At 43.4% G+C, this 23750-nt stretch overlaps 1 protein-coding gene across 1 annotated transcript in view; it reads left to right on the top strand.

Moving 5' to 3' along the window:
* The window catches only part of LOC122558088 (fibrillin-2-like), a 339601-nt gene that overhangs the window by 262528 nt on the left and 53323 nt on the right, over positions 1 to 23750 (top strand). Inside the window, exons 47-53 of the mRNA XM_087994253.1 lie at positions 1985 to 2113; positions 2220 to 2339; positions 2759 to 2884; positions 3306 to 3458; positions 8215 to 8280; positions 10593 to 10718; positions 15209 to 15328. Of these exons, the coding sequence (XP_087850379.1) occupies positions 1985 to 2113; positions 2220 to 2339; positions 2759 to 2884; positions 3306 to 3458; positions 8215 to 8280; positions 10593 to 10718; positions 15209 to 15328 (840 nt within the window). The remainder of the gene's footprint in view (positions 1 to 1984; positions 2114 to 2219; positions 2340 to 2758; positions 2885 to 3305; positions 3459 to 8214; positions 8281 to 10592; positions 10719 to 15208; positions 15329 to 23750) is intronic.

Genomic DNA, 23750 nt, shown 5'->3' on the forward strand with positions numbered 1-23750 from the left:
CATGATTTCCCATGCACAAAGCCATGTTGACTATCCCTAATCAGTCCTTGCCTTTCCAAATACATGTACATCCTGTCCCTCAGGATTCCCTCGAACAACTTGCCCACCACTGAGGTCAGGCTCACTGGTCTATAGTCCCCTGGCTTGTCTTTACTGCCCTTCTTAAACAGTGGCACCACATTTGCCAACCTCCAGTCTCCTGGCACCTCACCTGTGACTATCGATGATACAAATTCTTTGGTTCCTTCAATTACACAGCACCTCCTCCTGAAAGAGTGCAGGAGGAATGTTGCTGATTGTCTAGGACTCTGCTGGGATACTTGCCAGAAATAAACAGCAAGGAATATTTGCAGTCAGAGGAAGGTGAGTATGTGCAAACCCAGTTTTAGGGCCCATATGTTTTTAAGACTAGCAATTTTGAAAATAAATATATCCACATAAAGCACCTGAAACCTATAACTGATAGGATTGCTTTATGAACTCTACAAGGAGAGAATATGGGACAAAGAGAATGACTGAGGGAATGGCGGAATTTCATTGCAAGGAATAGTTGTATAAACTAATTGTATAAATTCTTAACTAAAATAGGAAGACTAAACATTGCAGTTTTTAGGACTCAAAAATAATTTGTTGCAGTAAACTATGACAAGCTGTTTATTCCTTCCCAAAACAAATATACCCTGAAACCACATATCTTTTATATGTATTGCAATGTATCAGGATGATAGGAGCAGTGAAAAGGTAAAACCTATCTTTCTATTCTTCCCTGTTGGCAACAGCCTTGGCTTGATCGGACAATATAGAGGAATATGCTTCACGGTCTTGTGCAATGATTGCAATGCTTGCTCGAGAAACACTCCTCAATAAATGTCGGTTGTTATTATGTGAGAAATTCCTCAGAGCTGTTCCTACTCTGCAGGAATTGCTTCACTGCATGGGCAGTAGGTCCCTGCTTAGAGAGATCTTGTTGCAGCTCTATAAAACTTTGGTTAGACCGCACTTGGAATACTGCATCCAGTTCTGGTCACCCTATTATAGGAAAAATGTGGATGCTTTGGAGAGGGTTCAGAGGAGGTTTACCAGGATGCTCCCTGGACTGGAGGGCTTATCTTATGAAGAGAGGTTGACTGAGCTCGGACTTTTTTCATTGGAGAAAAGGAGGAGGAGAGGGGACCTAATTGAGGTATACAAGATAATGAGAGGCATAGACAGAGTCGATAGCCAGAGACTATTTCCCATGGCAGAAATGGCTAACACGAGGGATCATAGTTTTAAGCTGGTTGGAGGAAAGTATAGAGGGGATATCAGAGGCTGGTTCTTTACACAGAGAGTTGTGAGAGTATGGAATGCGTTGCCAGCAGCAGTTGTGGAAGCAAGGTCATTGGGGACATTTAAGAGACTGCTGGACATGCATATGGTCACAGACATTTGAGGGAGCATACGTGAGGTTCAATGGTCGGCACAACATCGTGGGCTGAAGGGCCTGTTCTGTGCTGTACTGTTCTATGTTCTATAAACAGGGTTTCTGCTGCATAACACCGCAAGAACAGGAACAAGAAATTTCCCAGCCATTTTTACTGTTCGTAATTTTCCAGTCACTGTGACTGTACATTACTTTGAATTCAAAAATCAATTGCTTTTTGTTGGCTGTTGCAGTTTTGCTTGGCTTTCCTCCCACAGTTCCTACTATAACTACCACACAATGGTATTACTACCACACATTTCAGGCCAGAAGAAATAATCTAGTTAACAAACATTTTCACCTGTGGCCTCCATGATTGTCTGACAAGAATTTCAAGTTTACTTTTCCAGTGTGCAAACATTAGATGACTGAAATTTGAAAATAAACCTGTACTTGAGATTCTTATCTGTGTTTCACATTTTAATTATGTTGCATAGCTAACTGAACTGGTTAGAAACTTAACTCATAAATAAGAGTAAATGCTTAATCTTCAACTAAATATATTCTTTCTCATACCCTCAGATATTGATGAATGTGCCACTCTGTTTGGCCAAGTCTGTCGAAATGGACAATGTTTTAACAGCATTGGCTCCTTCCATTGTTTTTGTCAGGATGGCTATGAGCTTACACCTGACAAGAAGAACTGTATGGGTGAGTGTGTCAATAGTTATCTTGCAACTGGTTTTCAAGATCTTGGAAATGATATTTTGGCTCGTCACAAGGTCTGTAAATGCATTTCTGTTTATTTTCCGCATAGATATCAATGAATGTTTGTTAGTTCCTGGATCATGTGCCCCTGGGACCTGCCAGAACCTCGATGGTTCATACAGATGTATCTGTCCTTCAGGATATGAAGTGCAAAATGAAAACTGTATCGGTGAGAATCTGTAATTTCTGCTGTTCTATATACTGGAGACATCAACTGCAAAAAAGGCTCATCTATTTTAGGGTGATCTTGTAATTTCAAGTTCGAATAAATGGTACATACAAGATTTAAAATGTGACAATTACATCTGAATCATGTTTTTTATAGCTTTATTGCTGAGAATTTTGTCAACATTCAATTAACTTAAAGAATTACTTTGAGTATTTTGAGTTACTTTCTATAGGTGTTTCATTTGCTTACTGAGAAAGTAACTTACCAACTCTGAATGAATGAAAGTTCACTGAATGATGCTCACTGGGAAAGTGACTTCCTTTCATATTTCTTTCTTTATCCAAAAACTGCACAGCGTATGGAACACAGTACACAATGCTTGTCTATTACTCAAACAAATACTACTTGCTGTTCTGCAGATATTAATGAATGTGAAGAAGATCCAAATATCTGTCTGTTTGGTAATTGTGAAAACACCGCTGGCAGTTTCCAGTGTGTTTGCCGGCCAGGATTTATTCTCTCAGAGAATGGACGTAGATGCTTTGGTGAGTCTATTATTGAACATTTGTTATCATGGATTGTAAAATTCTTCCCTGGGAGACATACCCTCTTGTTGTGTATACCTCTCCGAGGTTTTCTTTTTAGAAAAGGTAGATGGTGTATAAGGATATCAAAAAGATTGAGATTCTTGTGAAATTAGAACAAACTGTTCACCAGATGTCACTGAATTGACATTGGGTTTTTCAAATCTCCAACTGCATTCTCATTTTTAACCATTTCTTCAGGACTTCAACTAATCTTACACTTTGGAGAATTTTCAAGTGGGTGTGTTTAAAAACATTAGCACAAAAGGTCTGCTAGCTTCATCTTTCGCATAGCCAATGTTTTTATTTGTGTATGATGTGTAAAAAATGCCTCTCATTGGTCTGGCCTGAAATTGACACCAAATTCATTTGTCTCCCGTAGATACACGCAAAAGTTTCTGCTTCACCAAGTTTGAGAATGGAAAGTGCTCAGTGGCGAAACCTGCCAATACAACCAAAGCAAAATGTTGTTGCAGTAAAATGCCGGGAGAGGGATGGGGAGATCCTTGTGAACTCTGCCCTAAGGATGGAGAAGGTAAAGCACATTGTCTTCACATCACATCATGCCAAATTTAGCTCACAAATCTTATGTAACATTAATTTTAGTAGAAGTATTTGAGGAGGAACCTAAATGTATCCCTCTTAATGTACTTCAACATCCAGCCTTGCATATCTGATTCTGAAGGACAGGATTTACATTAATTTGAAAAGGCAAGGACTGATTAGGGATAGTCAACGCATGTGTGGTAAATTGTGTCTCACGAACTTGATAGAGTTTTTTGAAAAGACAGCAAAGAAGATTAATAAAGGCAGAGTAGTAGATGTTGTCGATATGGAGGTAAAAACAATGACTGCAGATGTTGGAAGCCAGAGTCGAGATCAGAGTGGTGCTGGAAAAGCGCAGCAGGTCAGGCAGCTGCCGAGGAGCAGGAAAATCAACGTTTCGGGCAAAAGTTCTTCATCAGGAATAGAGGCAGGAAGCCTGCAGAGTGGAGAGATAAATGAGAGGGGAGTGGGGGTGGGGAGAAAGTAGCATAGAGTACAATAGGTGAATGGGGTGGAATGAAGGTGATAGGTCAGAGAGGAGGGTGGAGTGGATAGGTGGAAAGGAAGATAGACAGGTAGACAGGTCATGGGGACAGTGCTGAGCTGGAAGGTTGGAGCTGGGGTGAGGTGGGAGAAGGGGAAATGAGGAAACAGAGTGGGAGGGAGTGTTGAAATGTTGGGCCACGGGGCGGTGGGGTTGATTGGTGTGGGTGTCCCGGAGATGCTCCCTAAAGTGCTCATTGGGGAGACTGGACGCCTCCTGTGGCCCAACATTTCAACTCCCCCTCCCACTCTGCCGAGTTCATGCAGGTCCTGGGTCTCCTCCACGCTGCTCCCTCACCACCCAACGCCTGAAGAAAGAACGCCTCATCTTCCACCTCGGAACACTTCAACCCCAGGGCATCAATGTGGACTTCACCAGTTTCCTCATTTCCCCTTCCCCCACCTCACCCCAGCTCCAAACTTCCAGCTCAGCACCGCCCTCATGACCTGTCCTACCTGCCTATCTTCCTTGCCACCTATCCACTCCACCCTCCTCTCTGACCTATCACCTCCATCCCAAGCCCCATTCACCTATTGTACTCTTTGCTACCTTCCCCCACCCTCCTCTCTGACCTATCACCCCCATTCACCCATTGTCTATATGGACTTCAACAACATTCCACACGGTAGACTGGTTAGTAAGGTTAGATCACATGGAATCCAGGAGGAGCTAGCCAATTGGATACAAAGTAGTCTTGAATGTAGGAGACAGAGGGTGGTAGTGGAAAGTTTTTTTTAGGATTGGAGGCCTGTGCCACGAGGATTGGTACTGGGTCCATTGCTTTTTGTCATTTTTATAAACATTTTGGATGTGAATATAGGAGGTATGGTTAGTAAGTTTGCAGATGGCACCAAAATTGATGTAGTGGACAGCGAAGAAAGTTATCTTAAGAGTACACCAGGACCTTGATCAGATGGGCCAATAGGCTGAGGAGTGGCAGATGGAGTTTAGATTAGATTACATTACAGTATGGAAACAGGCCCTTCGGCCCAACAAGTCCACACCGACCCGCCGAAGCGCAACCCACCCATATCCCTACATTTACCCCTATACCTAACACTACGGGCAATTTAGCATGGCCAATTCACCTGACCTGCACATCTTTGGACTGTGGGAGGAAACCGAAGCACCCGGAGGAAACCCACGCAGACACGGGGAGAATGTGCAAACTCCACACAGTCAGTCGCCTGAGGCGGGAGTTGAACCCGGGTCTCTGGCGCTGCGAGGCAGCAGTGCTAACCACTGTGCCACCGTGCCACCCTTGGGCCCTCCTTATTTGTACTGCACATTCTCTGCAAAGTGGTTTAGGAGAAAAATGATGGCTGTTAACTGTTCATTTGCTTCATTTAGCCTCTACCCAGCACACCTCCCCTGACCCGTCTGCCCCCACTACTATTTCTGCAAATAGCTATCTCCTTTCTTTTGGTGATGCCTCCATCCTTCAATCTTTCCCTGTGACTATCAACTCTTTCATTTTTTCCCTTCATATTCCTGCTTTTCCCCCATTTGTGATTCCCAGACCCTGCCTTAGCTTACAACTCAACTGTTCATTCTCCCTGCCCAGTGCGGCAAAGTGTTCTCAGCCTGAAATGCTGCTATCCACGTTCCTGTCCACCCTGCCCTAATCACTGTGATGTTTCCCACTACAGCCCAGCTTGGTCTCTCCACTCTTCAGGACCCTTCCAATGCCACACACAAATTTCTGTTTTAGTCAAAGGATGACAATAGTTTTACCTTTATAGAATGGTCTTCCTGTGAGAATGTCACCCCTGTTGGTGAACCCTGGGCCTCTCGGACAAAGCAGCTCATACTGTTTAGTGCCAGGCCTGGGGCTGCATTTTGGTAAGGCAAACCAGAGCAGGAGTTATATAAAGAGACTGAGGGGTGCAAGTGCGTAGTTCCTTGAAAGTGGAGTCATGGGTAAACAGGGTGGTGAAGAAGGCATTTGGTATGCTGCATCGACTGGGGCAATTCTCCCTGGAACATCAGAGGCTGATGGGTGACCTCTTAGAGGTGTTTAAAATCATGAGGGGGATGGATAGCGTGAATAGCCAAGGTCTTTTCCCAAGGATGGGGGAGTCCAAAACTAGAGGGCATAGGTTTAAGGTGAAAGAGGAAAGATTTAAAAGGGACCTGAGGGGCAACTTTTATTGCAGAGGGTGGTGGATGTATGGAACAAGCTGCCAGAGGAAGTGGTGGAGGTGGGTACAATTATGTCATTTAAGAGGCATCTGGATGGTACATGAATAGGAAGGGTTTAGAGGGATATGTGCCAAGTGCTGTCAAATGGGACTAGATTGGGTTTGGAAATCTGATCTGTGGGAGTAGGTTTGGACCAATTGTTTCTGAGCTGTATAACTCTATGACTCTGTAACTGCAATTGGGAATTTGTCTACATAATTGCACATGATTTTTATCTATGCAAATAATGTAATCTCTTGGATATTTTTAATATCCAGTGCCAAGTTTACAAAGTTAAAAAATAGACAGGGATGAGGAAGAGCAGCAACTACCCAGCACGTCATTTGACAGAGTACAACATCAAGGAGCCCTGGCAACACTGGAGTCAGTGGAAATCATGGGGAAAAACTTTTCACTGGTTGGAATCAGATCTAGAAAAGGAAGATAGTTGTTGGAGGTCAATCAGCCCAGTCCCAGGATATCACCACAGGTATTCCAGAGTAGTAGGGTAGGTCCAAAACATCTTCAGTTCTTCACCAATGGTCTTCTCTCCACCATAAGGTTAGAAATGAGAATGTTTATTGATAATTGCACAAGTTCAGTATTATTCGCAATTCTTCAAATGCTGAAGCAGTCTGTTGCCATATGCATTGAAATCTGAACAATGTCCAGGTTTGAGCTGATAATTGGCAAGGAATATTCATATCACAAGTGCTAGGCAATGATGATTTCAAGCAAGAGAGATTCATACCTTCTCCCTTTTACATTCAATGCACTACCATCTCTTAATTCCTACTGTCAACATGCTGGTGATTAACATTGACCAGGGACTAAATGGAATCAGCTCCATAAATACAGTGGCTACAGGAACAGGTCAGAGATTTTGAATTATACAGCAAGTAACTCATCTTCAGACTCTGCAAAGCCTATCCATAAGGCACAAGGCAATACTATGATGGAATCCAGTAGCCTGGATGAATTTAGCTGCAAAAACACTCGAGAGGCTTGACAGCATCCAGGTCAAAATAGCGCACTCGGTTGGCACTCCATACCCCACCTTCAACATTCATTCACTTCACCACAGATGCATAGAAGTACCAGTGTGTACCATCTACATGATGCACTATAGAAACTCACCAAGATTCCTTAGACAGCACTCTCCAAACTGTGAACTCTACCACCTAGAATCACAAGGTGGTAGAGTCATGGAATATTAAGTTCTTATCCAAACCATTCCCAATCCTGATTTAGAAAAATATTATTGTTCCTTCAGTATTGCTGAGTCAAAATCCTGGAACTCTCTCCCTCACAGCCCTGTGAGTGTACCTAGATCTCCTGGACTGCAATTATTCAAGAAGACAGCTCAAAACCACCGACTGAAGGGAGGGTAACAATCAGCAAGAAATATGGCCCAATCAGCAAGAAATATGGCCCAGTCAGCAATGCTGCATCCCATGAATGAATTTTTTAAAATGGTTCATCTTTCCAGAAAGATCATCAACAAAAGCATCATTAAGTGGTTCCAGGGTTTTCACTTGCACTGCACTATCTAAAAGCTCACTTCATCTGTAACTCACTGACTGTGTGAAGCAGAACTTTCTCACCCAGTGGCTGATTTTTTTCATGTTGTTTTGAACTTGTGGACTCTTTTATAGCTTCAGGTATTGTTTTTGCTATGTCTTTACTCTCCAGTTTGCTGTTACCTATGCTTCGATGAGCATTCCCTTTACTTTTCCCTTTTAAAGATGGATAGTCCAAATTGTTCATATGTTTTGAAAACTGTTATAACGATCAGTGGTCTTCCATTCCTGCTATGTACTATGATATGCCTAGATCATGAAATTATACAGAGAAGTCATTGTCTATGAACCACCAAATGCATAATAATACTTCATGAATCTACCCATTTTGATTTAGATTTAATTTAAGCAAATAGTCCTAAAAAAGAAATAATTTCAATTTTCCAATGCATTTTATGAGTTGTAATACTTTTAAAAAATTAATGTTACTTCTTTTGCAGTTGCTTTCCACGATCTTTGTCCATTTGGCCATGGTACAATCCCTGGCATTGGAGAATCCCGTGAAGGTAAAAATAGTCACATTAGGACAACATTGTATTATTGTACATTGTGATTGTTGATCTAATGATCTAGATTGTGAGATTGACAGCATGTTGTCAAACGTGTAAGGGTCAGGGCTGCAGTTAGCTAAGGTTTTGGAGGCGTAAAGATTATTCACTGCATATATTGAGCTAAGATCTGTGAAGTCACTTCTGCATTTAAATGGAAGTACAGTGGAAGTAGTTGTATTGATCAAACTATTATACAACAGTTGCACTTCATTGAGTGGCACATTAGTCAGCTTAATTATGTGTCCCCCTTGTGTTACTGCTGGATGGGGCTGTGGCATGTATGAAGTGAAGGCATATACTGAGTTCTGCTTGTCAGCTAACTATTCCAGTAACTATTTTTGCCAGTTACAAAATTAAAAACAGGCTAGGAACCTTTAATTAGCACTTTATTTTTCAAGTCTAAGCAAATAAAAATTTGTCAGGAAATGTTTTCAGTATGAAGTACCCTAATCAGAAGCATGACTTAAAAGGTGTTAAAATACCTGCACAATAACCATAACTTTTACTATGGTATCATTCCACATTATGTACTGTTCTCCTCACTAGATGGGATAAACACAGCTGTCAATTCCTGACCTCCATTATCTTTATACTGTAGTGCCATATTTCCCCTTCCTGAATGTTGATTTTAATGAGGAAATAAAACTGGAAACTCAGTACCACTCCGGGGTTAACACTTGAGATAATGCCGTTCTAAGAATAATGCTATGTAAGAATGGAAGTCCAAAATGCTGTGGACACTAACATTTTTAAATAAAATGTAAAATAATGGAAATATGCAGCAAACCTGGCAATATCTGAGTAGTCATGATTTGGAGATGCCGGTGTTGGACTGGGGTGTACAAAGTTAAAAAATCATACAACACCAGGTTATAGTAAGGTTTGTGAAGGTTTGTAGCTCAGGTTGAGGTTTAGGATGTAGGTTTGCTTGCTGAGCTGTAGGTTTGCTATCCAGACGTTTCATTACCTGGCTAGGTAACATCATCAGTGGCGACCTCCAAGTGAAACGAAGCTGTTGTCTCCTGCTTTCTATTTATATCTTTCTCCTGGATGGGGTTCCTGGGGTTTGTGTCATTTCCTGTTCGTTTTCTGAGGGGTTGATAGATGGAATCTATCGAGATTCCTCAAGAACAAACCACGACAAGCAGACCAAACACAGCCAGAAACCCTAACCACCTTACCATACATCAAAGAAGTTTCAGAAATGACAGCCAGACTACTAAGACCCCTCGGAATCCTAGTAGCACACAAACCCACCAACACTCTCAAACAAAAACTAACAAACTTAAAAGACCCAGTACAACCCATGGACAAAACCAACGTCATCTACAAAATTCCATGCAAGGACTGCCACAAACACTACGTAAGACAAACAGGAAGAAAGTTAGCCACAGGATACACGAACACCAGCTCGCCACAAAAAGACACTACCCTCTCTCCCTCGTAGCCCTACACACAGATGAAAAAAAACACCATTTCGACTGGGCCAACACATCTATCCTTGGACAGGCTAAGCAAAGACATGCCAGAGAATTCCTAGAGGCCTGGCACTCCAACCACAACGCCATAAACAAACACATAGATCTAGATGCCATCTATCAACCCCTCAGAAAATGAACAGGAAATGACATCACCACAAATGCCAGGAACCCCATCCAGGAGAAAGATATAAATAGAAAGCAGGAGACAACAGCTTCGCTTCACTTGGAGGTCGCCACTGATGATGTTACCTAGCCAGGTAATGAAACGTCTGGATATCAAACCTACAGCTCAGCGAGCAAATCTACACCCTATACCAGGTTATAGTCCTGTTGGACTATAACCTGGTGTTGTGTGATTTTAAAATATCTGAGTAGAGAGAGAGAGATGGAGTTAATGTTTCAGGTTAGTGATTTCTTTTATTACAGTATAAAAAGAGAATTGAATGGAAGAGTATTTACACATATACCATGGTGTTTGTGGTTATTTGATAAATGTTAGTTTAGAGTGAGGCTTTTCATTTGCTTTGCATGTACACATTAAGGTTGAAAGGGCAACAATGCATGGTAAGCAAATATCTATCACACTATTTAATCTAACATTTCAGGAAAATGTTTGGAAAAAGAACACAAAACTAAACAAACTTTGTATCAATTCCACCATGATTCTGGGAATACATAAATGTTTGAAAAAATCCTGAAACAGATTCGACTTGTTCATTCAATATGAAGTTGTACAAATTAATTAATTTGGTCTATTTTGTATGAACCTTTTGTTTTGCATTCTAGATGTTAATGAATGTTGGGAAAACCCTGGAATCTGTTCAAATGGCCATTGCATCAACACAGATGGATCGTTCCGATGTGAGTGCCCAATGGGATACAACCTGGATTACAGTGGAGTTAATTGTGCCGGTACGGATCTTATTATTAGTCATCACAAAATCATTTTTAAAAATTAATAATGGGTAAGACTCACTTTTGACAAGAGTGGAAACTTGTGCTATGTATCAGCCACCATTTGAGTGGGAGCAGCGGCCGAGTAAAGGCGAACCCGGGAGACTACAGCTAAGGTAAAACAGTTTGTTTCAAAATTACTTACCTGTAGCGGGCAGCGGTGTTTTTTATTCTCTCTTCACAAAAAGAGCGGGAGCAGGAGAGGAAGTGACGGCAAACAGAGGGGCAGCCGGGAAGGAGAACTGTGAGTATAAATACTCACCTTTTAATCACCAACGGTCATTTGAGTGGGAGCAGCGGAAGTGAGGTTGGAGCGCATAGCTGGGCAGGAAGGTAAGTGATTAGTATTTGAGTGGGTGTGTTCTAGGGTGATTGATAGAAGCTACAGGGACATAGTTACGCCGGAGAACAGAGGTAGCTGGGTAACAGTTAGAGGTGGGAAGGGGAAGAAGCAGGCAGTGCAGGGATCCCCTGTGGTCGTTCCCCTAAAAAATAAATATACAGCTTTGGAAACTGTTGGGGGGGACAGCGTTGCAGGTGTAAGCTGCAGTGAAGGGGTCTGTGGCTCTGAGACTCAGAAGGGGAAGGGGGAGAGGAGGAGAGCGCTAGTTATAGGGGACTCTCTAGTTAGAGGGACGGACAGGCGGTTCTGTGGACATGGGCGAGACTCACGGATGGTTTGTTGCCTCCCGGGTGCTAGGGTCCGAGACGTCTCAGACCGTGTCTTCAGAATCCTTAAGGGGGAGGGTGTGCAGCCAGAAGTCGTGGTGCACATTGGCACCAACGACATAGGTAGGAAGAGGGGTGGGGAGGTCATTCAAGAGCTCAAGGAGTTAGGCTGGAAGCTAAAAGCTAGGACGGACAGAGTCGTCATCTCTGGGTTGTTGCCGGTGCCACGTGACAGTGAGGCAAAGAATAGGGAGAGAGTGCAGTTGAACACGTGGCTGCAAGGCTGGTGTAGGAGGGAGGGCTTCAGATATTTGGACAATTGGACTGCATTCTGGGGAAGGTGGACCTGTACAAGCAGGACGGGTTGCACCTGAACCAGAAGGGCACCAATATCCTGGGGGGTAGGTTTGCTAGCACTCTTCGGGGGGGTTTAAACTAATTTGGCAGGGGGATGGGATCCGGACTTGTAGTCCAGCAAGCAGGTTAGCTGTTTGTCAGGATGCCCAAGACTGTAGGGAGGCTGTGGAGAAGGTAGCACTGACAGGGACTACTTGCGGACACAGAGATGGGCTCAAGTGCGTATACTTCAACGCAAGGAGTATCAGAAATAAGGTGGGTGAACTTAAGGCGTGGATCGGTACCTGGGACTACGATGTTGTGGCCATCACGGAAACGTGGATAGATGTGGGACAGGAATGGCTGTTGGAGGTTCCTGGTTACAGGTGTTTCAGTAAGATTAGGGAGGGTGGGAAAAAAGGAGGGGGGGTGGCATTGCTAATTAGAAATGGTATAACGGCTGCAGAAAGGAAGTTTGAGGGGGATCTGCCTCTGGAGGTAGTATGGGCTGAAGTCAGAAATAGGAAAGGAGCAGTCACCTTGTTGGGTGTTTACTATAGGCCCCCCAATAGCAGCAGAGATGTGGAGAAACAGATTGGGAAACAGATTTTGGAAAGGTGCAGAAGCCACAGGGTCGTAGTCATGGGCGACTTCAACTTCCCAAATATTGATTGGAAGCTCTTTAGATCAAGTAGATTGGATGGGGCGGTGTTTGTGCAGTGTGTCCAGGAAGCTTTTCTAACGCAGTATGTAGATTGTCCAACCAGAGGGGAGGCCATATTGGATTTGGTACTCGGTAATGAACCGGGACAAGTGGTGGGCTTGTTAGTGGGTGAACATTTTGGTGATGGTGACCACAATTCTGTGACTTTCACCTTGGTTATGGAGAGAGATAGGTGCGCACAACAAGGTAGATTTTATAATTGGGGGAAGGGAAATTACGATGCTGTAAGGCAGGATTTGAGGAGCATACGTTGGGAGCTTAGGCTGTCAGGGAAGGATGTGGTGGAAATGTGGAACTTTTTCAAAGAGCAGATACGACGTGTCCATGATATGTATGTACCTATCAGGCAGGAAAGAAATGGTCGTGTGAGGGAGCCTTGGTTGACGAGAGAGGTTGAATGTCTGGTAAAGAGGAAGAAGGAGGCTTACATAAGGTTGAGGAAACAGGATTCAGACAGAGCAGTGGAGGGATACAGGATAGCCAGAAGGGACCTGAAGAAAGGGATTAGGAGAGCTAAGAGAGGGCATGAAAAATCGTTGGCGGATAGGATCAAGGATAACCCCAAGGCATTTTATGCGTATGTGAGAAACCTGAGAATGACGAGAACGAGGGTAGGTCCGATCAAGGACAGTAGTGGGAGACTGTGTATTGAGTCGGAAGAGATAGGAGAGGTCTTGAACAAGTACTTCTCTTCAGTATTTACGAACGAGAGGGACCGTATTGTAGAAGAGGAGAGTGTGAAATGGACTGGTAAGCTAGAAGAGATACCTGTTAGGAAGGAAGATGTGTTGGACATTTTGAACAACTTGAGGATAGACAAGTCCCCCGGGCCTGACGGGATATATCCTAGCATTATGTGGGAAGCAAGAGAGGAAATTGCAGTACCGTTGGCAATGATCTTCTCGTCTTCACTGGCAACGGGGGTGGTACCAGGGGACTGGAGAGTAGCGAATGTTGTGCCCCTGTTCAAAAAAGGGAATAGGGATAACCCCAGGAATTACAGGCCTGTTAGTCTTACTTCTGTGGTAGGCAAAGTAATGGAAAGGGTACTGAGGGATAGGATTTATGAGTATCTGGAAAGACACTGCTTGATTAGGGACAGCCAGCACGGATTTGTGAAGGGTAGGTCTTGCCTTACAAGTCTTATTGAATTCTTCGAGGAGGTGACCAAGCATGTGGATGAGGGAAGAGCAGTGGATGTAGTGTACATGGATTTTAGTAAGGCATTTGATAAGGTTCCCCATGGTAGGCTTATGCGGAAAGTCAGGAGGCATGGGATAGAGGGAAATTTGGCCAATTGAATAGAAAACTGGCTAACCGGTCGAAGGCAGAGAGTGGTGGTAGATGGTAAATATTCAGCCTGGAGCCCAGTTACAAGTGGAGTTCCGCAGGGATCAGTTCTGGGTCCTCTGCTGTTTGTAATTTTTATTAATGACTTAGATGAGGGAGTCGAAGGGTGGGTCAGTAAATTTGCAGATGATACGAAGATAGGTGGAGTTGTGGATAGTGAGGAGGGTTGTTGTCGGCTGCAGAGGGACTTAGATATGATGCAGAGCTGGGCTGAGGAGTGGCAGATGGAGTTCAACCCTGCCAAGTGTGAGGTTGTCCATTTTGGAAGAACAAATAAGAATGCGGAATACAGGGTTAATGGTAGGGTTCTTAGTCAGGTGGAGGAACAGAGGGATCTTGGGGTCTATGTACATAGATCTTTGAAGGTTGCCACTCAGGTGGATAGAGTTTGTAAGAAGGCCTATGGAGTATTATCATTCATTAGCAGAGGGATTGAATTCAAGAGTCATGAAGTGATGTTGCAGCTGTACAGGACTTTGGTTAGGCCACAGTTGGAGTACTGTGTGCAGTTCTGGTCGCCTCACTTTAGGAAAGATGTGGAAGCTTTGGAGAGGGTGCAGAGAAGATTTACCAGGATGTTGCCTGGAATGGAGAGGAAGTCGTACGAGGATAGGTTGAGAGTTCTCGGCCTTTTCTCGTTGGAACGGCGAAGGATGAGGGGTGACTTGATAGAGGTTTATAAGATGATCAGAGGAATAGATAGAGTAGACAGTCAGAAACTTTTTCCCCGGGTACAACAGAGTGTTACAAGGGGACATAAATTTAAGGTGAAGGGTGGAAGGTATAGGGGAGATGTCAGGGGTGGGTTCTTTACCCAGAGAGTGGTGGGGGCATGGAATGCGCTGCCCGTGGGAGTGGTAGAGTCGGAATCATTGGCGACCTTTAAGCAGCATTTGGATAGGTACATGGATGGGTACTTAATCTAGGTTAGAAGTTCGGCACAACATTGTGGGCCGAAGGGCCTGTTCTGTGCTGTATTGTTCTATGTTCTATGTTCTGTGCCAATTTGGTTAGTATTTCCTCTACAGTGGCTTTGTTGTTGATAAAATTGGGGAGGGTGCAGAATGGTCAGCTGATTGGCTACTGCAGGTTTTCTGACCCGACTGAAAGTCAAAATGTATCCCTGTATGCCAGCTAAAATTACATATCTGTTGTTTCATATGCTACTATCATTCGTGTTGTATGTATTACAATAATGCTGTACTTTGCCAGATTCTGATGTGTAAACCAGTTAGTGTTTGAGATGTACACTTGGAATCTTTCTATTATAATGTTATAATATTGGAGTAAATAGCAGCTTGAAGTATTGTTCATGAAACTTGAAGTTTATTGTCACAGCAAATAATTTGTTGCTTTTCCATGAAAACAGACACTGATGAATGCTCCATTGGTAATCCCTGTGGCAATGGCACTTGCACCAATGTCATTGGTGGATTCGAATGCAGTTGTGATGAAGGTTTTGAACCAGGTCCAATGATGACTTGTGAAGGTAAGAAGTGACTTCAATGATCAATGTACAGCTGGCAATGTACAGCAAGTTGTAAATTTAGGGCCAATGTCTAGCACTTCCTGTTATTGCAGGAGTCTGGCGCATCTTTAGTGAGGTGGGAATCCATCTCAAAACAGAAACTTTTGGCTGATTTTCTGGACTAAAAGCTATTTGCATTTTTTTAGCACTTTCCAAGTCTCTGCTGAGAAGTATGGAGGTGAAGTGATTTGGACGTTAGCCATAGTGAGTGCGTAAGGCATTCAGTCTGTGCTGGCTAAACAAATTACTATTTATCCTTAAAAGGACTAGAAATGATACAAATTGATTTCATGCATCAATTTCATAGGTTTTCTGGCCCTTTGATTTTTTAAAATTTTCTTCCTCTAGTTCCCATAATACATGCTATATGTCAGAGGTACAGAAACCCATTTAGGGAGTAGGTAGGTGAATTTTGAGTAGAAAATATTGGACTGACCCGTCTGCTTCACATGGTCAGGAAAGGGAGATCACATCCGAAATGAAACACAGCCCACGTGGCACAGCCCAAGGAAGTAAATCAGGAGATAGAAAAGGCATGTGTAAGGAGGGCACAATTACAATAATCATGGGGTCTTCAATACACAGATGGACTAGGAAAATCGGTTTGGTAGCAGATCTCAAGAAAAGAAATTTGTGGAATGTCTATGAAAAGTTGTTCTGGAGCAGATTGCAGTTGATCCTACTGGGGAACAGTCGATTCTGGTTTTGGTGATGTGTAATGCGACAGACTTGATTTAGAGAGCTTATGGTGAGGGAACTCCTAGGGGGCAGTGACCATGATATGATAGAGAGTTGTCTGAGAGTGAGAAGGTGAAATCAGATGTAATAGCATTACAATTGAGTAAAGGTCATGACAAAGGCATGGAGGAGGAGCTGGCCGGAGGTGATTGGAAGGGGAGCCGAGCAGGGAAGATGGAGGAGCTGCAATAGCAGACATTTCTGGGGGTAATTTGGGAGGCACAGCAACAATTCATCCCAAAGAAGATGAAGCATACTCAGGGGAGGATGAGGCAGCCATGTCTGACAAGGGAAGCCAGGAACAGAATAAAAGCAAAAAAATTAGCATACAATATGGTGAAGGTTAATGGGAAGCCAGAATAATGGGGAGCCTTTAAAACACAGCAGAAGATAACTAAAAAAAACAATAATGGGGAAGAAGGATGAAATATAGAATTAGTGTGAAATACAGTGTGGAAGCAAGCCATTCAGCCCATTGGGTCCACACCGCCCACCCAGACCCACCCGCTACCTCTGTTCCTGCATACCCTGTGGCTAACCCACCTAGCCTGCATATCCCTGGACACGATGGGCAATTTAGCATAGCCCGTCCACCTCACCTGCACATCTTTAGACTGTGGGAGGAAATCAAAGTACCCAGAGGAAACCCACACAGACTCAAGGGAATGTGCAAACTCTGCACAGACAGTCGCCTGAGGCTGGAATCAAACCCGAGTCCCTGGAGTTGTGAGGCAGCAGTGCTAAGCACTGAGCCACAGTGCCATCCCTTTTCAACAATCGAGCATCAGATATGAGAGTAGGCGAACTAGTAATATATAAGAAGATTGCAAGAGTTTTGTCAGATATCTAAAAGGTAAGAGAGAAGCAAGAGTAGACATTGAATCACTGGAAAATGAAGCTGGCGAAGTAGTAATGGGGAATAAAACAATGGTGGAAGAGCTGAATAGGTACTTTGCATCAGGCTTTTGAGTGGAAGACACCAGCAACACACTAAGAATACAAGATAGTCAGGAGCAGAGGTGAGTATAATGGCCATCACTAAGGAGAAGGTGCAGGGAAAGCTGAAAGATCTGAATTTGGATAAATAACCAGGACCAGATGGACTACACCCCAGAGTTCTGAAGGAGGTTGTAGAAGCATTAGTGGTGATCTTTCAGGAATCACTGGGGTCAGGGAAGATTGCAGAGTATTGGAAAATGGCTAATGTAGCATCCTTGTTTAGGAAGAGAGGGAGGCAGAAGACAGGAAACTATCAGCTGATTAGCCTGATCTCAGTCATTGGTAAGACTCTCGAGTCCGTTATTAAGGATTAGATTGTGAAGTACTTGGAAGTGCGTGATACAATAGGGTGGAGTGAGCACGGCTTTGTTAATGGGAGGTCATGCTTGATAAATCTGTTAGAATTCTTTGAAGAGATAATGAATAAGCTAGACAAAGGATAGTCAGTGGATGTGATCTATTTGGATTTCTAGAAGGTACCGCAAAGGAGGCTGCTAAATACGATAAGAATCTGTGGTGTTCCACAGGCGTAACTATGTTCTAAATATGGAAAGGCTTTGAAAATCTGAACTAGAAAGGGACTTGGGAGTCTTGGTTCAGGAATCTCTTAAGGTTAACATGCAGGATCATTTAGCAGTTAAGAAGGTAAGTGCAATGTTCTCGTTAATTTCAAGAGGACGAGAATACAAGAGCAGGGATGTACTGCTGAGGCTGTATAAAGTTCTGGTCAGACTGCATTTCGAATATTGTGAGCATTCTGGGTCCCAAATCTAAGGAAGGATGTGTTGGCTTTGTACAGGGTCCAAAAGAGATTTACAACAATGATGCCAGGAATGTAGGGCTTGCCATATGAGGAGCAGTTGAGGACTCTGGGTCTGTACTCAGGAGAGTTTAGAAGGATGAGGGGGGAATCTGATTTAAACTTACAGGAAACAGTGACCTGGAGACAGTGGATGTGGAGAAGATGTTTCCATGAGTAGGAGAGACTAAGACCCGAGTGGACAACCTCAGAGTGAAGGAACGACCCTGTACAACTGAGATGAGAAGGAATTGGTTTAGCCAGAAGGTGCTGACTCTGTCAAAGTCATTGCCACGAAGAGCTGTGGAGGCCAAGTCAATGAGTGTAATTAAGACAGAGATAGATAGGTTCATGATTAGTAAGGGGATCAAAGGTTATGGGGAGAAGGTAGGAAAATGAGTTTGAGAAACATATCAACCATGACTGAATGGCAGAGCAGACTGGTTTAATTCAGGAATAAAAGAATGACGAGAGAAAGATTAGGGACAATCAAGGACAGTAGTAGGAAGTTGTGTGTGGAGTCTGAGGAGATAGGGGAAGTGCTAAATGAATATTTTTCATCAGTATTCACACTAGAAAAAGACAATGTTGTCAAGAAGAACAACACTAAGAAACAGGCTACTAGACTGGATGGGATTGATGTTCGCAAGAAGAAGGTGTTAGCAATTCTGGAAAGTGTGAAAATAGGTAAGTCCCCTGGGCCGGATGGGATTCATCCTAGGATTCTCTGGGAAGCCAGGGAGGAGATTGGCTTTGATCTTTGTCATCATTGTCGACAGGAGTAGTGCCAGAAGACTGGAAGTTAGCAAATGTGGTTCCCCTGTTCAAGAAGGGGAGTAGAGACAACCCTGGTAATTATAGACCAGTGAGCCTTACTTCAGTTGTGAGTAAAGTGTTGGAAAGGATTATAAGAGGTAGGATTTATAATCATCTAGAGAGGAATAAGTTGATAGGGATAGTCAACACAGTTTTGTGAAGGATAGATGGTGCCTCACTAACCTTATTGAGTTCTTTGAAAAGGTGACCAAACAGGTGGATGAGGGTAAAGCGGTTGATGTGGTGTATATGGATTTCAGTAAGGTGTTTGTTAAGGTTCCCCACGGTAGGCTATTGCACAAAATACGGAGGCGTGGGATTGTTGGTGATTTAACGGTATAGATCATAAGTTGGCTAGCTGAAAGAAGCAAGTGGATAATAGTTGATAGGAAATGTTCATCCTGGAGTTCAGTTACTAGTGGTGTACTGCAGGGATCTGTTTTGGGACCACTGCTGTTTGTCATTTTAATAAATTACCAAGATGAGGGCGTGGAAGGATGGGTTAGTAAATTTGCAGATGACACTAAAGTTGGTGGATTTGTGGATAGTGACGAAGGATGTTACAGGTTACAGAGGGACATAGATAAGCTGCAGAGCTGGGCTGAGAGGTGGCAAGTGGAGTTTAATGCGGAAGAGTGTGAAGTGATTCGTTTTGGAAGGAGTAACAGGAATGCAGAGTACTGGGCTAATGGTAGGATTCTTGGTAGTGCAGATGAGCAGAAGGATCTCAGTGTCCAGGTACATAGATCCCTGAAAGTTGCCACCCAGGTTGATAGGGTTGTTAAGAATGTGTATGGTGTGTTAGCTTTTATTGGTAGAGATATTGGGTCTTGGAGCTGCAAGGTCATGTTGCAGCTTTACAAAACTCTGGTGCAGCCATTTGGTGTATTGTGTACAGTTCTGGTCACCGCATTATAGGAAGAATGTGGAAGCATTGGAAAAGATTTACTAGGAGTTGCCTGGTATGGAGAAAAGGTCTTATGAGGAATGGCTGAGGGACTTGAGGCTGTTTTCGTTAGAGAGAAGAAGGTTGAGAGGTGACTTAATTGAAACATATAAGATAATCAGAGGGTTAGATAGGGTGGACAGGGAGAGCCTTTTTCCTCAGATGATGATGGCGAGCATGAGAGGACATAGCTTTAAACTGAGAGGTGATAGATTTAGGACAGATGTCAGAGGTAGATTCCTTACTCAGAGAGTAGTAGGGGCGTGGAATGCCCTGCCTGCAACAGTAGTAGACTCACCAACTTTAAGGACATTTAAATGGTCACTGGATAAACATATGGATGAAAATGGAATAATGTAGGTTAGATGACTTCAGATTGGTTTCACAGGTAGCCACAACATCGCGGGCTGAAGGGCCTGTACTGCGCTGTTTTGTTCTATGTTCTAATTCAGCTACTGTGTATTTGCGTTATCATTGTAACTGAATCGTAAGGGCTAAGATACCAAATACATTCAGTATGAAATCTAGCCTGTGTTAAATACTTTTTAGGAAATTCCCACATATTTTCTTTGCTTGCAATTAAGTGCTCATCCATAGACAAGAGAACGGCCAGTGAATTAAAGTGCATGCAGAACCATTTTCAAGGGTGGTTTTCTCCTGTGTTATCAGCTGCCCCCTTTTCCTGATGATTAGTTGACTACTCGGAGCATTTCTATACCTTAGGAAGTGATTTTCACTGATTCCCCACTCCCTGTAAGACCCCAAACAAGAAGGAAGCAGGACTTTAGAAAACAGACAGGAAAACATTGTCACTGTACCTCTGAGGCCCCTCTTTGGCACTCCATTGGAGTGCCTGATCAGTTATTTTACTCTGAGAAACATAGTTATCAATCTGTATAGATTTACATTCCAGCAATAAGCATAATTGGTGACTGTGCCCGTAAAGTGTTGGAAATTAATAAATCCCAACTCTTGCTCCTTCCCACCTCAACAAAATCCAAAACAGCCTGTAACCTTAATATTGGAATATTCAAATTGTGACAAAGAATTTTATTCAAGGTTTGTGAGAAGATTTGTAGCTCGGGTGCTCGTTGTTGTAGTTCTGTTCGCCGAGCTGGGAATTTGTGTAGCAGACGTTTCGTCCCCTGTCTAGGTGACATCCTCAGTGCTTGGTAGCCTCCTGTAAAGCGCTTCTGTGATTTTTCCTCCGGCATTTGTAGTAGTTTGTCTCTGCCGCTTCCGGTTATCAGTTCCAGCTGTCCGCTGCAGTGGCCGATATATTGGGTCCAGATCGATGTGTTTGTTTATAGAATCTGTGGATGAGTGCCATGCCTCTAGGAATTCCCTGGCTGTTCTCTGTTTGGCTTGTCCTATAATAGTAGTGTGTCCCATGTTGCTTGTCATCTGCGTGTGTGGCTACTAAGGATAGCTGGTCGTGTCGTTTCGTGGCTAGTTGGTGTTCATGGATACGGATCGTTAGCTGTCTTCCTGTTTGTCCTATGTAGTGTTTTGTGCAGTCCTTGCATGGGACTTTGTACACTACGTTGGTTTTGTTCATGCTGGGTATCGGGTCCTTCGTCCTGGTTTTCAGTTTGCTCTATGAGCTATCAATTCTCTCAGTGTCCAGGTATGCAATCACCTTAAAGGGACCAGCTGTTCGATTACACCGAACGTGGTAGTACTTAAAATATACTTAGCTGAATGTAAGGAAGGGACAGGATTGCTGCTTCTAAAATCATATTATGTGACCACCGTAAGATTCATACCATCATTGTAATCCTTCGTAGTGTTCAGTGGCAGTAATTATGGGCTGGTCAGATGACATTTGGCTGTTTGTAACTTGACGAAACGTCATAGAGTCATAGAGATTTACAGCACGGAAACAGACCCTTCGGTCCAACCTGTCCATGCCGACCAGATAGTCCCACCTGCCAGCACCCGGCCCATATCCCTCCAAACCCTTCCTATTCATATACCCATCCAAATGCCTCTTAAATGTTGCAATTATACCAGCCTCCACCACTTCCTCTGGCAGCTCATTCCATACACGTACCACCCTCTGCATGAAAACGTTGCCCCTTAGGTCTCTTTTAGATCTTTCCCCTCTCACCCTAAACCTATACCCTCTAGTTCTGGATTCCCCGACCCCAGGGAAAAGACTTTGTCAATTTATCCTATCCATTCCCCTCATAATTTTGTAAACCTTATAAGGTCACCCCTCAGCCTCTGACACTCCAGGGAAAACAGCCCCAGCCTGTCCAGCCTCTCCCTACAGCTCAAAACCTCCAACCCTGGCAACATCCTTGTAAACCTTTCAGTGAACCAGAGGTTCGACGTTATTTTTGTTTTGACCCACAAGAAATGTGAGAACCTCATGAACCTGACGGCTCTCAACTCCCTATCTCTGAGTTTTTCAATGTCTCAGAAATCTATGGGTGAGGAATAAGTTTTAAACCATTTCCAAGTTGCACTGGGAGTGATAATTAATTACTAATTAATAGTACATAATGTCACCCAAAACCTGCCACTGTCAAACCAATAATGCCTGGTTCGGGTTGAGATATGGGTCTGAAGTTTGTGTTTCCTCTCCAGTGGTATTTGTCATGGTGGAGTCACATTAATGGTGCACTCACAGGATACTGCCTTCCCATCCACCCCCTGATCAACCCACATAATACAGAGTATGTGGATGGTGGGTTGTACATGGGCGGAGGAGGCAGCTGGGAGAGAGGCACTGAAATTACCAGCCTGTGTGCCATGCTCAAAATGATAATTAAGGGTATTGAACTTGTTAAAATCTCAGTTGAACCTAATTGTCCTGCCCATGCTGTATTACAGTTGGGGTGGATAGCCCTTTTTAAATTTTTTTTTGTTAAAGCAGGGGGAATGATGGGAGATACTACACTACAGAGCATCTTTAATGCATCTATACACATTCCTCACTAAGTTATAATACCTCCACCCTCCCTTTCTCCCATCCCCTCTGCCCACTTCACTCAACTTTCCAAGATACTCGAACCGTAGTGGTGAGCTGGCTGAATGGCCATCTTTTGTGCAGATGTGGAGTCTGTGTGGGTGGAATTGAGGAACCACAAAGGCAAAAAAAACATAATTGGAGTTGTGTATAGACCTCCTAACAGTGGTCAGGACCAGGGACGCAACATGTACCGGGAAATAGAGAAGGCATGTCAGAAAGGCAAGGTTACATTGATCATGGGAGACTTCAATATGCAGGTGGACTGGGTAAATAATGTTGTTAGTGGATCTAAAGAAAGGGAATTCATGGAATGCTTACAGGATGGCTTTTTGGAACAGCTTGTCATGGAGCCCACAAGAGAGCAGGCTATTCTGGACCTAGTGCTTTGCAATGAACCAGACTCTATAAAAGATCTTAAAGTAAGGGAACCCTTAGGAAGTAGCGACCATAATATGATAGAGTTCAGTCTGCAGTTTGAAAGGGAGAAGGCAAAATCGGATGTAATGGTGTTACAGTTGAATAAAGGTAATTATGAGGGCATGAGAGAGGAACTGACTAAAATAGACTGGAAGCAGAGGCTAACCGGGAAGACAGTAGAGCAAAAATGGCAGGAGTTTGTAGGTATAATTGAGGACACTGTACAGAGGTTCATTCCCAAGAAAAGAAAGATTAACCGGGGAGGGCTTAGACAACCTTGGCTGACAAAGGAAGTCAGGAAATGTATTAAAGAAAAAGAGAGATCCTATAAAGTGGCTAAGAACAGTGGGAAATCAGAAGATTGGGAGGGATACAAAAGCAAACAGAGGATAACAAAGAGTGTAATAAGAAAGGAGAGGATCAAATATGAAGGTAGGCTAGCCAGTAATATTAGAAATAATAGTAAAAGTTTCTTTCAGTACATAAGAAACAAACGACAGGCAAAAGTAGACATTGGGCCACTTCAAACTGATGCAGGAAGCCAAGTGATGGGAGATAAGGAAATAGCAGGAGAACTTAACAAGTACTTTGCGTCAGTCTTCACAGTGGAAGACATGAGTAATATCCCAAAAATTAAAGGGTGTCACGGGGCTGAGTTGAGTATGGTTGCCATTACGAAAGAGATAGTGCT

The sequence above is a fragment of the Chiloscyllium plagiosum genome, unplaced genomic scaffold (assembly GCF_037043375.1).
Source record: "Chiloscyllium plagiosum isolate Xiang-an unplaced genomic scaffold, Cpla_swu_hap1 HiC_scaffold_2, whole genome shotgun sequence".
Classification (NCBI taxonomy): Eukaryota; Metazoa; Chordata; class Chondrichthyes; order Orectolobiformes; family Hemiscylliidae; genus Chiloscyllium; species Chiloscyllium plagiosum.